Source organism: Rhinopithecus bieti, unplaced genomic scaffold, assembly GCF_001698545.2.
Source record: "Rhinopithecus bieti isolate Rb0 unplaced genomic scaffold, ASM169854v2 scaffold_26546, whole genome shotgun sequence".
NCBI lineage: Eukaryota > Metazoa > Chordata > Mammalia > Primates > Cercopithecidae > Rhinopithecus > Rhinopithecus bieti.
The window spans coordinates 1296724-1314026 of record NW_016812367.1 but is presented as its reverse complement, the minus strand read 5'-3'; the positions used below and the strand labels follow the sequence as shown (position 1 = coordinate 1314026).

The 17303-nt window shown below is 40.5% G+C and overlaps 1 protein-coding gene across 5 annotated transcripts in view; it reads left to right on the top strand.

The window, feature by feature from the left end:
* Positions 1–17303, top strand: part of NSD1 (nuclear receptor binding SET domain protein 1) — a 177671-nt gene that overhangs the window by 150461 nt on the left and 9907 nt on the right. For all 5 annotated transcript variants that reach the window (XM_017896072.1, XM_017896073.1, XM_017896069.1 and 2 more), the window contains 5 exons: positions 761–873; positions 7615–7882; positions 9494–9612; positions 10812–10953; positions 15540–15646. In XM_017896072.1, coding sequence (XP_017751561.1) covers positions 761–873; positions 7615–7882; positions 9494–9612; positions 10812–10953; positions 15540–15646 — 749 coding nt within the window. The remainder of the gene's footprint in view (positions 1–760; positions 874–7614; positions 7883–9493; positions 9613–10811; positions 10954–15539; positions 15647–17303) is intronic.

Below are 17303 nucleotides of genomic sequence, written 5' to 3'. Positions count from 1 at the left end.
GGGATTGTGCCATTGCATTCCAACCAGGATGTTAGAGTGAGACCCTGTCTCAAAAAAAATGTACAGGACTTGAGTGTAGATTATTTATGAAGATCTGTGTATCATTAGAGCTAATAGTTTATATTTACAAAACAAGTCTTAGGATAAGAGGCCGGAAGGAGAACAAAGCTTCAACTTTGAATTTCTGCCAGAGGAGAGTGAGCACAATATCTGGGGCACCTAAGAAGTAGCATGTTTCCAAAAGTGGGAGGTTTAGGACTGAGGAAAGAAAGGCCTAAAGGCAGTGACTTTGCTTTCTCATCTAAAGCACGGTTGTCTAATCTTTTGGCTTCCCTGGGCCACATTGGAAGAATTGTCTTAGGCCAAACATAAAATACACTAACAGTAACGATAACTGATGAGCTAAAAAAAAAAAAAAAAAAAGTTGGTGCATAATTTTTATGATATCCACCACCACAGATAAGCAAAAAAAGTCCTCGTATTCAAATGGTTGGACACCTGTGATCTAAAGGGTGGTAGTCTGTATAGCCATTGAGTTCTAGATTATGTTTTGTCTTAATACTATGTCTGAATACCCTTCGGACTACATTACCTGTTTGAAAATAGCTGTTATGTGTTTTCTTTTTCATATAGCGTTGGTCAATTTTTGTATAAAAAATGGAGTTTCTCCAACTTAAAGAGGAAAAAGTAAAAAATAAATGAATAAATAAATAATTCCATCCAGAGATTTGGGAGTGACTTGTGCTGTCTGTTTTCATAGCTCTTCAGGAAGCTGCAGCAAGGTTTGAGGAATTAAAGGCCCAAAAAGAGCTAAGACAGCTGCAGGAAGACCGAAAGAATGACAAGAAACCACCACCTTATAAACATATAAAGGTGAGGAGAAAATCTTGGGGGACCTTCTCTGGAGAGAAACGGAATAGCTGGCTCTTCCCATTCTGTTCATGACAAGAATGGAAGCACAAGCATAGTTCGTTTTAGGTAGAGGTATGAGCTTTAAAGAAGGTAAGAAATAGCCGGGCGTGGTGGCTCACGCTTGTAATCCCAGCACTTTGGGAGGCTGAGGCGGGTGGATCACCTGCAGTCAGGAGTTTGAGACCAGCCTGGCCATTATGGTGAAACCCCTTCTCTACTAAAAATACAAAAATTAGCCTGGCGTAGTGGCAGGTCGCTGTAGTCCCAGCTACTTGGGAGGCTGAGGCTGGAGAAATGCTTGAACCCGGGAGGCAGAGGTTGCAGTGAGCCGAGATCGTGCCACTACACTCCAGCCTGGGCGACAGAGTAAGACTCTGTCTAAAAAAAAAAAAAAAAAGGTAAGAAACAAGTACCAGAACACCATTCCTAGCACATTGCCAGGATTGCCAATGTCAGGAAAATTAATTTTAGGTGCACCTAACCTTTAACCTAACTAGTAAAATAGTCATCACCATTTTCATCTGGGTCCAGTGGAGCCTTTGTATTTTAAATATTTTTATGTCATATTGACAGACATAAAAATAAAGAGACAGTGGAGAACGAATTTATTAGAAATTTTAGTGTTATGTTGCTAGAATAATTGCAGTTTTGTCATTACTTTTAATGGCAAACCTCAATTACTTTTGCGCCAACCTAATATTTACTAAATCCTTTTTACAAACCTCCTTTTATCAGATAAGTTAGTGGTGATGTTCAAGTATCATAAAACATGAAAGAATATTGTTAGGCCTGTTGAGAAAAGGAGGTTACTCAGGTTGTTCTTGTAAAACATCTTTGATGGCATTGTTCCTGGATGAGAATACCCTGTTTCTTTTTTGTTCTTAGAAATGCATTATTTGTTCACTTATCCTGTGTGTGTGTGTGTGTGTGTTGTTTTTTTTTGTTTGTTTGTTTGTTTTTGAGATGGAATCTCCCTCTGTCTTCAAGGCTGGAGTACAGTGGCGCAATCTTGGCTCACTGCAACCTCCATCTCCCAGGTTCAAGCAATTCTCCTGCCTCAGGCTCCCCAGTAGCTGAGATTACAGGCACACACCACTATATGTGGCTAATTTTTGTATTTTTAGTAGAGACGGGGGTTTGCTGTGTTAGCCAGGCTGGTCTCGAGTTCCTGACCTCAGGTGATTCACCCGCCTCAGCCTCCAAAAGTGCTGAGATTACAGGCATGAGCCACCATACCTGGCTGTGTGTTTCTGAAGACTGATAATCTGAGATGTTACTTGGAGATTAATTTCACCACCATCTTTAGAATCTAGTATGTTTACGTTTGTCTCAAATATTGGATGGAGCATAAACTGAAAAACTTTTGTTGTTTATCAGAAATTCAGACTGAACTAGATGACTTGGATTTTTATTTGCTAAATCTGATAACCCTACTGAAAGCAGACCTTCAAGATCGTATCTCCAGTGTTTTATACTTGCTTTGCTTTTTTATTTTTAAACTCCTTTCCTCAAGTGTAGTAGACAGTCTTTTATACTTTTTTAAACGACAATGCAGTACTTTGGGTAATGCCGTAAGAAGTCTAAAGTGTGACAGTTTATTTCACTATTTCATCGTGCTTATATGTAATTCCATTGTGTTTCCCTTTTCTTATTATTTCCGTCTTCCTTAGCATAGTTGTGGATTATGATGAGTAATAATGTGTAATGATGAAGTAGTAAGTTACAAGATACAGGAAATGTAAGAACACTAAAATTCCATACTGTGTCTTAGATTTCGTCTGATGGACTTACATGGTATTTACAAGACAGAATCAGTTTTGTTCTTTGTGTGTTTCTTTGAGACAGGGTTTCACTCTGTGACCCAGGCTGGAGTGCATTGGCACAATTTTGGCTCACTGCAACCTCCGCTTCCTGGGCACAAGCGATTCTCCTGCCTCAGTCTCCTAAGTAGCTGGGATTACAGACCTGAGCCACCAACGCCTGGCTGATTTTAGTATTTTTTGTAGAGTTGGAGTTTCACCATGTTGTCCAGGCTTGTCCTGAACTCCTGAGCTCAAAGCAATCCACCCACCTCAGCCTCCCAAAGAGGTGTGATTACAGGTGTGAGCTACCACACTTGGCCTGAATTTTATTCTTTTAAATAAGAATATTTTCTTTTCGAACTTTGGAAGACCTCTAAAAAGGGATAAAAGTCATAAACATTGCTTCTGAAGGCTTTTTTTTTTTTTTTTTTCTCCAATTTTTTTCTTCCCTGAGACAGAGTCTTGCTGTGTTGCCTAGGCTGGGATGCAGTAGCATGATCTTAGCTCACTGAACCTCCATCTCCTGGATTCAACCCATTTTCCTGCCTCAGCCTCCCAAGTAGCTGGGACTACAGGTGCGTGCCACCAAACCCGGCTAATTTTTGTGTTTTTAGTAGAAATGGGTTTCACCATGTTGGCCAGTCTGGTCTCGAAATCCCGGGCTCAAGCAATCCTGCCTCAGCCTCCCAAAGTGCTGGGATTACAGGCGTGAGCCACCGTGCCTGGCCCATTTTTTTTTTTTTTTTTTCTTTATTAGAGATGAGGAGCTCACTATGTTGCCTAGGCCGATCTCCTGGCCTCAGGTTATCTTCCCACATTGGCCTCCCAAATTACTGGGATTATAGGCATGAGCTGCCACTCCTGGCCTTTTGATTGTTACTTTAAATGTCATAAAATATCCATACCAACATTGGATTAAAAAAAGAACAAAGAACGAAAAAAATCATAAACTATTATTCCTTACAAATAATTACAACTTCTGAAATTAAGAATTTCAAAACCTATAATTGGATCTAAATGAGTCTCACAATGTATGTGACATATAATCTCAGAACATAGTTGTTAGGCCTCAGAAATGGAAAATAATTCTATTCACATAGTCCTAAGGGTCAGATAACAGCAAGGTAGGCATTTTAGAGTTACCATATCAACCATATTGAGCTATTGAGACAGCAGTTTCCTGTGAGTGATCTCATCAAGAATTTAAAGGCTTCTTCCCTCCACTTTTTTTTTTTTTAAATAAATATTTCCAAGAAAAGGATCTAGAGCAAGCATTGGCAAACTATGGTTCATGGGCAAATCTGGTCTACTGCCTATTCTTGTAATACTCTTGAGCTACAGGTTGTTTTTACATTTTTCAGTGGTTGGCAGAAAAGAGATTTTGTGACACATAAAGATTATATGAAATTCAACTTTCAATCGGTATCCAGAAAATTTTATTGGAATATAGACATGCTTTTTCATTTACATATTACATATGGCTGCTTTTATATTACAGTGGCAGAGTTGAGCTACATGTGGAGATATATGGCCTGCAAAGCCTAAAGTATTTACTTTCTGACCCTTTACAGAAAAAGTTACTTAACTCCTGATCTGTAGTGAGATTTACTTAGAATTACATATCCGTGTCTTTGTTCTTAACCATGTGGGATTTCTTTTGTTGGTTTGCTTTTGGTTTATGATGTGATAAGTATGAAACTTATTTTTGGATTAATAACAGGTTAGAGCAGTTGATAAACAATGATTGAAACATACATTTTCCAGCCTGGGCAACAGAGCAAAACCCAGTCTCTACAAAAATTACAAAAAAAAAAAAATTCTGGGTGCCTGTTGTCCCAGCTACCTGGGAGGCTGAGGTGGGAGAATCACCTGAGCCTGGAAAGTCAACACTGCAGTGAGCTGTGATTGTGCTACTGCACTCCAGTCTGGGGGACAGAGTAAGACCTTGTCTCAAAACAAAAACAGGTATTTGTAGAGAGAAATATATAGTTCAGGTAAAAATAATTTGAATCAGAAGTGAATGTTCAAATGCCCTATTCAGGTGTTGTAGTCTTGGGTGACTGAGATTAGCTGTTGTCTATCCCCTTAGAATTTGCCTTAGACATTGTAAGCCTTATGGCTTCCAGTTGCATATGTTGAGGGTATTTCTCCGTTAACAAGAAGATTCCAAACCTTAACCAGTATTTGATGAATCTAGGAACCGATCTGGCAGTGAGACCTACATCCTTTTCCCCCACTGACAGCATCTTGCTCTGTCACCCAGACTGGAGTGTCTTGCAGGCCTACACGATCCTCCCACTACAGCTTCCTGAGTAGCTGGGACCTCAAGCACTTGACACCATGCCCGGCTAAGCTTTAAAAATTTTTTGTAGACATAGGGTTTCATTGTGTTGCCCAGGCTGGTCTTGAACTTCTGGGCTCAAAAAATCCTCCAGTCTCTGCCTCCGAAAGTGCTGGGATTACAGATGTGAGCCACTGCACCTGGCCTCCTCCTGTTAAATTTTGATAGAAAAATGGTTTGATAACAGTATATATCCAGATTGTAGATTTTATAATATTAAAGGGGAGCAGGCAAATAATAAAATTCAAGAAATGAAAGCATTTGAAAATTTAGAGGATAGAAATAACTTTTAAGTAATAGTGATTTTAGGCCGGACCCAGTGGCTCACGCTTGTAATCCCAGCACTTTGGGAGGCCGAGGCAGGCAGATTACCTGAGGTCAGGAGATCAAGACCATCCTGGCTAACACGGTGAAACCCCGTCTCTACTGAAAATACAAAAAATTAGCCAGGTGTGGTGGCAGGCACCTGTAGTCCCAGCTACTTGGGAGGCTGAGGCAGAAGAATGGCATGAACCCAGGAGGCGGAACTTGCTGTGAGCCAAGATCACGCCACTGCACTCCAGCCTAGGGGACAGAGCAAGACTCCGTCTCAAAAAAAAAAAAAAAAAAAAAACAAAGAAAATAGTGATTTAGGTGGGGACTGGAATGAGTAATCTAGAATATTTGATATGAGAGAAACAATCATAAGGACATTACATAAGAAAGGAAGAAAGAATTTAATGTGTCTACCATGTTTCAGAGGCAGCTAGGTGCTGTACTATACATATATTTCTTATTCTCACAATAGTCTTGCAAGTAATTTATTCAAAATCACAGTTCCTGAACAGTCCAATTTTTTGTGTGGTTTGTGTCTCAGAAGACTAAATTTGACTGTTTCCACTGAAATAATGTGAAATGAGGGGAGATACATTCTCATGCACAAATCCATTATTGTATTAGAACATCTGTTGTCTTTCCTTATTATTGCTAGTATTTGTTAAAACCTCTACATTAATGACTTTGGTATTACAATAATTGTTTGACCTTCATGTTGTACCTCACCAGACTTTCACTATATTTTTGAGCACCAGCACCACTTCTAAATTAATCCGTGAGTGACATTGCTATAGTCCTTTTAAAAGATTTTAAATTATAAGCAGGGTGTGGTGATACCTGCCTGTAGTCCCAGGTACTTGTGAGGCTAATGCAGGAGGCATAGAGGAACTCAAATTACGCACAGATTGGTCAGGCGCGGTGGCTCAAGCCTGTAATCCCAGCACTTTGGGAGGCCGAGACGGGCAGATCACGAGGTCAGGAGATCAAGACCATCCTGGCTAACACAGTGAAACCCCATCTCTACTAAAAAATACAAAAAATGCTAGCAGGGCGAGGTGGCGGGTGCCTGTAATCCCAGCTACTCGGGAGGCTGAGGCAGGAGAATGGCGTAAACCCGGGAGACGGAGCTTGCAGTGAGCTGAGATCCGGCCACTGCACTCCAGCCTGGGCAACAGAGCCAGACTCCGTCTCAAAAAAAAAAAAAAAAATTACGCACAGATGATTTCATGCCATTAATTTGCCACTTAAGAATAGTGCTTTTGCCCGGCATGGTGGCTCACGCATGTAGTCCCAGCACTTTTGGAGACCGAGGCAGGCAGATCACCTGAGGTCAGGAGATCACAAGGTTAGGAGATCGAGACCAGCCTGGCCAACATAGTGAAACTCCATCTTTCCTAAAAATACAAAAATTAGTCGGGCTTGGTGGCGCATGCCTGTAGTCCCAGCTACTTGGGAGGCTGAGGCAGGAGAATCGCTTGAACCCAGGAGGCAGAGGTTGCAGTCAGCCAAGATCCCGCCACTGTACTCCAGCCTGGGTGACAGAGCTAGACTCCCTCTCAAAAAAAGGAAGGAAGAATAATACCTATTGTTTTGTAGCAGCAAATGTGGCACCACCAGGTGGCAAGAACAGAAACCTAGTTTATTTATTTATTTTTTGAGACCGAGTCTTGCTCTTGTTACCCAGGCTGGAGTGCAATGGCACAATCTAGGCTCACTGCAGGCTCCACCTCCTGGGTTTACTTACACCATTCTCCTGCCTCAGCCTCCCAAGTAGCTGGGACTAAAGGCGCCCGCCACCATGCCCGGCTCATTTTTTGTATTTTTAGTAGAGATAGGGTTTCACCATGTTAGCCAGGATGGTCTTGATCTCCTGACCCCGTGATCTGCCCGCCTCGGCCTCCCAGAGTGCTGGGATTACAGGCATGAGCCACTGCTCCCAGCTCGTTTTTTGTTTTTTTGTTTTTTTTTTGAGATGGAGTCTCTACATGTCGGCCAGGCTGGAGTGCAGTGGTGCAATCTTGTCTCTCTGCAACGTCCGCCTCCTGGGTTCAAGCAATTCTTGTGGAGTTCATGCTTTGTATGTCAAGTGAGGCTCTGTTTTTTATATCAAACTGTCTAAGTATTGATAGTTCAAAGTCATGGGAAATGTGGCTGCAACTTCAAGGAAAAAAAGTTTGCCTTTTTCGGGGCCTTAATTGTCTTATGCTGACTTGTTTTATGCAGTATACTTTGCTACTTTTCCAGGTGAACCGTCCTATTGGCAGGGTACAGATCTTCACTGCAGACTTATCTGAAATACCCCGTTGCAACTGTAAAGCTACTGATGAGAACCCCTGTGGGATAGACTCTGAATGCATCAACCGCATGCTGCTCTATGAGTGCCACCCCACAGTATGTCCTGCCGGAGGGCGTTGTCAAAACCAGTGCTTTTCCAAGCGCCAATATCCAGAGGTTGAAATTTTCCGCACGTTACAGCGGGGTTGGGGTCTACGGACAAAAACAGATATTAAAAGGTTAGAAAAGCTAAATTGCCAGATATTTTCTCCTCTTTGCAGTTGCTTGATGTCATTAATTCTTGACATTAGAAAATTCATCATAGAGGAAAATAACAGTTAATAATTAACCTTATTGTTGTGTTTTGCCATATCCTTCCACAGTTTAGAGGCTCACAAATGAATGGGTTTGATCTCCTAAGTCCTTTGTATTGATCATGGTCACTGTGTAGGAGGATGGAAAAAATGGGACATTCATAGAGATGCTATGGCTTTGTTTGCTTTTTTGTGAATATCCTACAACCAGTAATTAAGAGAGATGACAGTGAGCACATGATACAGAGACATTGATCCACCTACTAATAAAATATTTTTAGTGAGGAAAAAATAGATCTGGCTTCATGAAACATGAAGGGTAAGAAGGTTAAGCCTTATTGAATGAAAATGCAGTAATGTCTTCAACTTAAAACTTGGCAGGATCTTGAAGTTTCTAAGAAATAACATTTTATAGTCATTTTTTTTAAAAAAATAAAATAAGCCTTATTCTGCTTACATTTTCTGAAGACTTTTATTGGTTTCTAGGAAATGTAGCATAGTATGGGTTGGCATTCAGTCATTTACCAAGTAGTTATTTTTTATATTTACTGTATGTGCCAGGTATTGTGCTGGGGATGCACTAACCAAGACGAGAGATATGACCTATGCCTTCGTAAAGTTTACATTCTGGAGGGAGGAAAATATTGAACAAATCACCTCCCAGTGTGGAAGTATAAAGGGCTCTAGAGACTTGTGACGAAGGAACTGAAACTAGTTTGTCTCTGATGATATTTTATTTATTTTTTGAGAGAGGGTCTCACTCTGTTGCTCAGACTGGAGCGTACTGGTGCCATCTCCGCTCACTGCAACCTCCACTTTCCGGGCTCAAGTGATCCTCCCATCTCAGCCTCCTGAGTAGCAGGGACTACAGACTCGCATCACCACACCTTGCTAATTTTTGTATTTTTTGTGGAGGCGAGGTCTCACCACGTTGCCCAGGCTGGTCTCAAACTCCTGGGCTCAACAGATCCTCCCAAAGTGTTGGGATTATAGGCATGAGCCATCACTCTTGGCTTCTGAGGCTATTTTAAGTTGAGACTTGAAATATAAGTAGCTATTGCCTCAGGCAAGGTTACCATTAAAGCCCTGCAGGTTAGGAGTGAACACGTGTGAAAGCCAGAGTTACTGTAGCATAATGAATAGGGAGGATGGTCCTTTGAAATGTGGAGCAGAGCAAGCGCCAAGGAAGATGAACATAGTTTATTCAGGGAAACCAATTCTCAGGCTCTGGGACAGGTAGAGATTGGTCATCCATTTCTCTTTATAAGGAAGCTCTAGTTTACTTACTAATCTTCCATTCTGAAGGATCTTTAGTATCCAGTGTATCCTAATCTTTGTGCTGGTGACAGGGGTGGGAGTAAGGAGGTGTTTCTCATTATCAAATAGTTGGGAATTGAAAAGTAATTATATTGCATAAAATTATACTCATGTAATCTGCTTTGTAGAATCTGATGTTTTGATTAATTTTTTTAAAATGTATACATTTGGATACTGGTGTCCTTTTTGCCATTAAGTCAGGAGATATTTCTTGTTCTAGGGTGAATTTGTGAATGAGTATGTGGGTGAGCTTATAGATGAAGAAGAATGCAGAGCTCGAATTCGCTATGCTCAAGAACACGATATCACTAATTTCTATATGCTCACCCTAGACAAAGTAAGTAATGGGAAGTGCTGTTTTCACTGTTACAAGATTGTAAAATTTGTGTTGCAGCCATAGTATTTGTAGGCATGTAACACAGTTCCCAAGGCAGGGTCTTTTCCCATACCCACTGGGATTGCTGGATTGGGGTTCTGGAGTAGGTAAGAGTGCTCATTTTCTGGGTATTCATGGCCAGAGGCAATACAGCTGTTTTTAGCATTGTTTTTGAACAACTCAATGAAAATTGGAGCTTATATCTTTGAGTATTCTATAGGATTTCAAGTTTGAACTCAGAAAAGTACATAATTCTTTTTTATTTTATTTTACAGATTGAGAAAATTATTTGTTAAATATTTAATTATTTCACTGATAAGAACATGTACTTTTTTTTAAATTCTTTTGAGACAGAGTCTCGTTCTGTCACCCAAACTGGAGTACAGTGGCATGATCTCAGCTCACTGCAACCTCTGCCTCCTGAGTTCAAGCGATTCTCGTGCCTCATCCTCCCAAATAGCTGGGACTACAGGCACCCGCCACCCCGCCTGGCTACTTTTTTTATTTTTAGTAGAGACAGAGTTTCACTATGTTGGCCAGGCTGGTCTCAAGCTCCTGACCTCACGTGATCCACCTGCCTCGGCCTCCCAAAGTGCTGGGATTACAGGCATGAGCCACCACACCTGGCCTTAGTTTTTATAATAAAACCCTTTCTTGGTATTTACCTTTGTAAATATTTCTAATTGTGCGCTTAGGATTTGTGAGATCCTCACCTCCAGATATTCTGATCTTACTTTGGGATTGGAACTCTGCATTAGTATTTAAATCTTCTTAGGTGATTTCTAATGTGCATCTGGATTGAAACTACCTAAATAGAAAGTGGGATAAGCTGCTGTTTGTAGGGGAGTGGTCCTCAAACTTCAGTATAGTCAGAAACCTCTGGCGGCCTTGTTATATATAACACAGAATGCTACGCCCCAGAGTCTCTGCTTTAGTGTATTTGAAGCACAACCCAAGAATTTGAATGTCTAACAAATTTCTGAATGGTGATGGTGCTGGTCCAGAGATCACACTTTGAGAACCAAAGTTCTTTAGGATCTTTTCTCTGAGAGGTTCAGTCTTTACAAATAGGAACTCCAGCTTATTAGAGAGAATAGTCAAATTTTAATCCATAGCAGAGGTCTCAGGAGTCTGATGTGTAGCTTCTTTTGGAATTCTAGGACCGAATCATTGATGCTGGTCCCAAAGGAAACTATGCTCGGTTCATGAATCATTGCTGCCAGCCCAACTGTGAAACACAGAAGTGGTCTGTGAACGGAGATACCCGTGTAGGCCTTTTTGCGCTAAGTGACATTAAAGCAGGTAAGAATCATTTCAGGATTCTGCAGCTGACATCTGAATTTCAGGGCTTTTATTTTTTACAAACAGCTTCCTCAGATTATAATTTTAAACATTTTTATGTGTACCATTCTCTGGAATTAAGTTCATTTACATTTTTGTGCAACCATCACCACCATCCATCTCCAGAACTCTTTTCATCTTCCCCTGCTAAAACTTTATACCCACTAAACACTAAGTCCCCATTCTTTTTCTTCACAGCCCCTGGCAATTGCCATTCTACTTTCTGTCTCTGAATTTGACTACTATATGTACTTCATATAAATGGACAATATTTGTCCTCTTGTGACCAGCTCATTTCATTCATTCATTGATTCATTTTTATTGTTTAGGGACAGAGCATCACTCTGTTGCTCAGGCTGCAGTAGTACAGTGGCACCATCACAGTTCACTGCAGCCTCGAACTGGGCTCAAGCAATCCTGCTCCCTCAACCTCCTGCGTAGCTAGGACTATAGGCACTTGTCCCCGTTCCCAGTTTTTTTTGTTGTTTTGTTTTTTTTTTGGTGGAGACAGAGTCTCGCTATGTTGCCACGGCTGGTCTGGAAATCCTGGGCTCAAGTGATCTTCCTGCCTCAGCCTCCCAAAGTGCTGGGATTACAGGCATGAGCAACCTTGCTTGGCTTGGCTCATTTCGTTTAGCACAATGTCTTCAGAACATGGATGGTTTTAATGGGACAAATTTTCACATTCATATGAACTTACCACTAATAGGTTTGCTTTAGAAACTACTAGCTCTTCAGTCTCCTTTCTCACCTTCCCTTTCACAGTTGCTCTTGTACTTTATAAACCAAAGATTGATCTCTCACTCTTCCATATCTTATGGTTTATGGACCCAAGGCTATTTTAAAAATAAGCCACTGGGTGTGGTGGTATATGCCTGTAGTCTCAGTTATTCAGGAGGCTGAGGCCAGAAATCGCTTGAGTTCAGGAGTTTGAGAAGCAGCCTGGGTAGTATAGTGAGACCTCTGACTCTTAAAAACACACACGCAAAACGACAAAAAACCCTCAACCTCTAGGATGTCAAAGAACAGGACCTTTGGAGAATTTACTGCTCTGTCGTGGCTCACCTGGGTACTTGTCTCTCTAATGGAGTAGCGAGATGGTTGTAACCAGGACAAATAGTAAGAAGTTTATTTGAATCGAAAGTAAATCTGGTATGGCTGAGTGGTTTGACAGTAAAGTTATGTGGTAGATATTTTCCATAAATTAAAGGATCTTAATCTATAGCTTCAAGGTTTTGATACAATTATTTTGAACATATATACCTATGCATGTTAACACCCTCCAAATTGCATGATTTTTTAAATATTAAAAATTTGTATAAATGTACATTTTGAAATGTACAAGAAAGTATATGAATTTTCAAATTTAGTTTTGCAAGGATATGAGCAAAACAGTTAAAATCAGTCTCCTATACTCAAACTGGGATAGAACTGGCCTAGGTAGTCTGTAATATACCATAGTGTAGTCTAATTACCATTGAAGCAGAAATCCCATTTGAATGTTCTGGAAGACCGTAGTTCTCCTTTGCTCAGTCACTGTTGTTGTCCTCAGGAAGCATTGATCAAGATAAAAGAATTAGAATGATGTTTGTTCAGATCTTAGTCTGTTTTTGTGTTTGTTTGTTTTTTAAGACAGTCTCGCTCTGTTGCCCAGGCTGGAATGCAGTGGCATGATCTCGGCTCACTGCAACCTCCACCTCCTGGGTTCAAGCAATTTTCCTTCCTTAGCCTCTTAAGTAGCTGGGATTACAGGCATCCACCACCATGCCCGGCTATTTTTTGGTATTTTTTAGTAGAGACTCCTGACCTCAAGTGATCTGCCCACCTTGGCCTCCCAAAGTGTTAGAATTACAGGCGTGAACCACCACGCCCAGCCTGTGTTTTAAATTTAATCTATGGGACTTCTCACACTCAGTGTATTTTTTTCTCTACAATTTAAATGTGTTGCCCAGGAGTCTTTTAGACTTTTTAGGTTGTGACAATTTTTAGATTTTAAAATTTGAGCCACTAGTTATTTTCCCCTGTTTTGCATTTGTTTCTCGTAATGTTTTACATGATGACACCAAGGACACTTGAGCATCACTGTGCACTGCACTCTGCTTATTTGAGATTGGTTGCTGATTTATTTCAAATTTTTGGAATGGGTGGCTTCAGAGTATATTGTTTAGATTTCTTCTTTGTAACAGGAGTAATTCAGTAAATGATATGGAATACCAGATACAATTCTAAGCGTATTACTTCATTTAAGCCTTGCAAAAGTGCTGTAAAGTAGGTGGTATTATACCTATGTTACTTTTATCCTTGGATGTCACACCTCTCTCATTCTTTTCTCCCTTTTTCTCTCTAATCACCCCAGGGTTTGAGAGGTTCCTCTATATTAAATCAATATAAATATTATTCCTGTATAATAAATCAGTCACATGATTTAGTTCTACTATGTCTGCTGAGTGCTGATAGTCCCATTCTTCTACTTAGAACCTGCAGTTCATGTCCATGAGAATGCCCTCTTCTGCCATGTCTAGCTGCAAATTTCTCTTCTTTTTTTCCTGTGTTCATCAGCTCAGGTAGCTTGGTGTTGAAATTCTCAGACTTTGTTCCTCTCCTCACTTGGCTTTCAGTCTGCATATGTTCAGGATGGGGAAAATGAGACAGGATGTGCTAAGTGACAGGCGGAGTGCCTGTCAGAGCTAAGGCCTTCATTCAACTTCCTGGGCCCTTCACATACCTGCAACTTACTGTCTCCCATGTGTCCCATCCTTACTCTTGTTTATCTCTTCTCTCATGTCCTTTGCCATGCTCAGTAACTGAAGATCCATCAAGGATTGCTGCATATTGGACTCTTTTCTAGAATGGTATCACTGTTTTACTTTATGAGTGCTATATTTTCCGATTTAATTTAGCCTCTCTGTGATTATGCTTACACAGTATATGTTCGGTGAGCAGCAAGTTACAGCAAGTATCCTGCTTTCTTTTATCTGTGTATAAGGTAGAGCTGTATTATAAGCATGTCGTATCTACAAAAATTTAGTTATCTATTCATAAATCTTTTATTAAGAGAAAACAGTGTGGGGCTGGGCACAGTGGCTAACGCCTATAATCGCAACACTTTGGGAAGCTGAGGAGGGAGGATCAGTTTAGATCAGGAGTTTGAGACCAGCGTGGCCAACATGGTGAAACTCCATCTCTACTAAAAATACAAAAACTAGCCGGGCATGGTGGCAGGCACCTGTAATCCCAGCTACTCAGGAGGCTGAGGCAGGAGAATAGCTTGAACCCAGGAGGCAGAGACTGCAGTGAGCCGGGATCTCACCACTGCACTGCAGCCTGGGCAACAGAGCGAGACTGTTTCAAAAAAAAGAAAAAGAAAAAAGGGGAAAAAAAAACAGCATGAATTGAACCACCAAAGATTTAATCCAGTTAAGTTCAGTCATGAGATGGGAAACATGACCCTCCTGTTAACATTGGTCAGTCTCACTCAGTTCCTGCACGCTCCTTGTGGCATGAGCCTCTCATCAGGCCATGAATAATTCTGCTATTCCTGCAGCACGACCCCTAAGTTAGCTGCTTGGTATTTTGAATATACTTGAATAAAGAAAGAATGAAAATAATGATTTCATTTAACTTTAGATGAAAAACTATGTATATCAGTCTCACTGATAAAAGGCATGTCAATCTGCAAAGGGAAATCTTAAGAACTGACAATTTTTAATATGAATGGCGGTTACTTTATACATTAACTGTAAACTATTACCCCTGTGATAGGCAACCTCTTTACATATTTATATAAAATTCTTAGATTTGGTAGGCCTCTCATAACTGGCTTTTAGTTACGGGCTTTGAGTTTGAATGTTTATTTTATTTTCTCTCACAATTTTGATGTAATGGACCTTTGACAGAAAGAGGACAGTTTGCCTGTTAATTTGAGTACCTTTTTTTAAAGTTTACAAATTAACTGCTATGTGCATTATGTCATATTGTCTCAATAAGCTTGTTAGAGTTCTCCATTTTAAAATGGGCTGCTCAGGGTTCAGATCACCCTGCTAAGGCTGTGACATAACTGGATCTACAACCAGTCTGTAATCTACAGATTTCTAGTGTTATTCTGTACTGAGATGCCTCTGCAGAGTGCTGCCAGGTAACATGTGTTCACCTGAGAACAGATAAACAAGTTTTCCTCATACTTGTATTCCCAGGGCCTGACACATTGATAAGTTGTTTTTTGTTTGTTTTGGTAATGAATTAACATATTTTGAATCTGAATGGTTAATAAACAAATGAAAAACAACTTGAGGTAATTAACACCTCTGTAGGAAGAGTTATCTTAAATATTACTTGTTAAGTCATTTAAGTTTTCTCTATTAAATTGTATGAGCTGATTATTAATGTTGTAAGATTAGAATTTATTAAAATACAGGATTAGAGCTAAATCCTTTTAAAATTATTTTAAAATTAATCTGTTCTCTTGGGAGTTGGTATCCTTTGTAATTAATACAGAAATAATGTAATTAAAACCACAGATATTAATATTTTCACGGTCTCTTATGCAGGCACTGAACTTACCTTCAACTACAACCTAGAATGTCTTGGGAATGGAAAGACTGTTTGCAAATGTGGAGCCCCGAACTGCAGTGGCTTCTTGGGTGTAAGGCCAAAGGTACCACCCTTCCAGACTTCTGCTTTGCGATTAGTGGTGCGGTCCTCCCTCCCTAACAGTGTTAGGGTAGTCTTCATTTTAAGAAGAAATTTCCTTTAAATTAATGACATTGAACCAGGCATGGTGGCTCATGTCTATAATCCTAGCACTTTGGGAGGCCGAGGTGGGCGGATCACCTGAGGTCAGGAGTTCGAGACCAGCCTGGCCAACATGGTGAAACCCCATCTTTACTAAGAATAGAAAAATTAGCTGGGCCGTGGTCGCATGTGCCTGTAGTCCCAGCTACTCAGGAGGCTGAGGCAGGAGAATCCCTTGAACCCAGGAGGCAGAGATTGCAGTGAGCTATCACGCCATTGCACTCTAGCCTGGGCAACAGAGCAAGACTCCTTCTCAAAAAAAAAAAAATAATAATAATTAATGACATTGAATAGGTGTTGATAGGGCTACTTGTAATTCACTAAGCATTCAGCTGATCAATTCAATTACGTAAGAGGTTTTTGGGGATATTGTTGAAGTGTTTTGCGCCATCTGACTTTAATTGGTGATACTTTTCTAACTAATAATGCTGTGAAATAGGACCTTATAAAGAAGGTTAGTTACCTCCCTCGTCTTGATCTCACATCTCCTAATAAGCCACATGGACTCGGTTTATCTGTGTCTGTCCCTGTCTTTCTCTCACTTTTTCTCTTTCCGAAGATACCAAAAAATCTGCAGAAATGTAGTGTAACATCATAGATAAAAGTAGCACTCTTAATCTCACCATTATAACAAAGTATAAGCATTGTTGTGTCTTCCTGTTTTTTTACTGTGTACTTTCTGAATAATTGAATTCTATTTCTGTAACTGTTAAGTATCATTTCCATGTCTGTAGTCTCCTTTTCTTTCTTTCTTTCTTTATTTTTTATTTATTTATTTATTTTTGAGACGGAGTCTCGCTCTATCGCCCAGGCTGGAGTGCAGTGGCATGATCTCGGCTCACTGCAAGCTCCGCCTCCCAGGTTCACGCCATTCTCCTGCCTCAGCCTCCCAAGTAGCTGGGACTACAGGGGCCCGCCACCACTCCTGGCTAATTTTTTGTATTTTTAGTAGAGACAGGGTTTCACCGTGTTAGCCAGGTTAGTCTCGATCTCCTAAACCCATGATCTGCTCACCTCAGCCTCCCAAAGTACTGGGATTACAGGCATGAGCCACCGTGCCCGGCCCTTATATTATTATTGTTTTTAAGTCCTTGCTGATCATTTTTAGTGACTGTCTTTAATGGATGGACATACTAGATGAACATCTGGATGCTTCAAGATTCCTCTATCATAAGTAATAGCACCATGAAAATAGAAGTTTAATTTTGATGCAAAATAAACTATATAGTGACTTCAATTGAGTATGTTCCATATGCCTTTTGATTGTGAAGCTCAGCATTAAAAACTGAAAAATGCAAATTAACATAGAAGCCAGTAAGAAGAGAGTAAATAATTGTTTTTTGAGACAGAGTCTCACTCTGTTGCCCAGGCTGAAGTGCAATGGTGTGATCTCGGCTCACTGTAACCTCCACCTCCCAGGTTCAAGTGATTCTCCTGCCTCAGCCTCCCGAGTAGCTGGGATTACAGGTGCCTGCCACCACACCTGGCTAATTGTTTTTATTTTTAGTGGAGACGGGGTT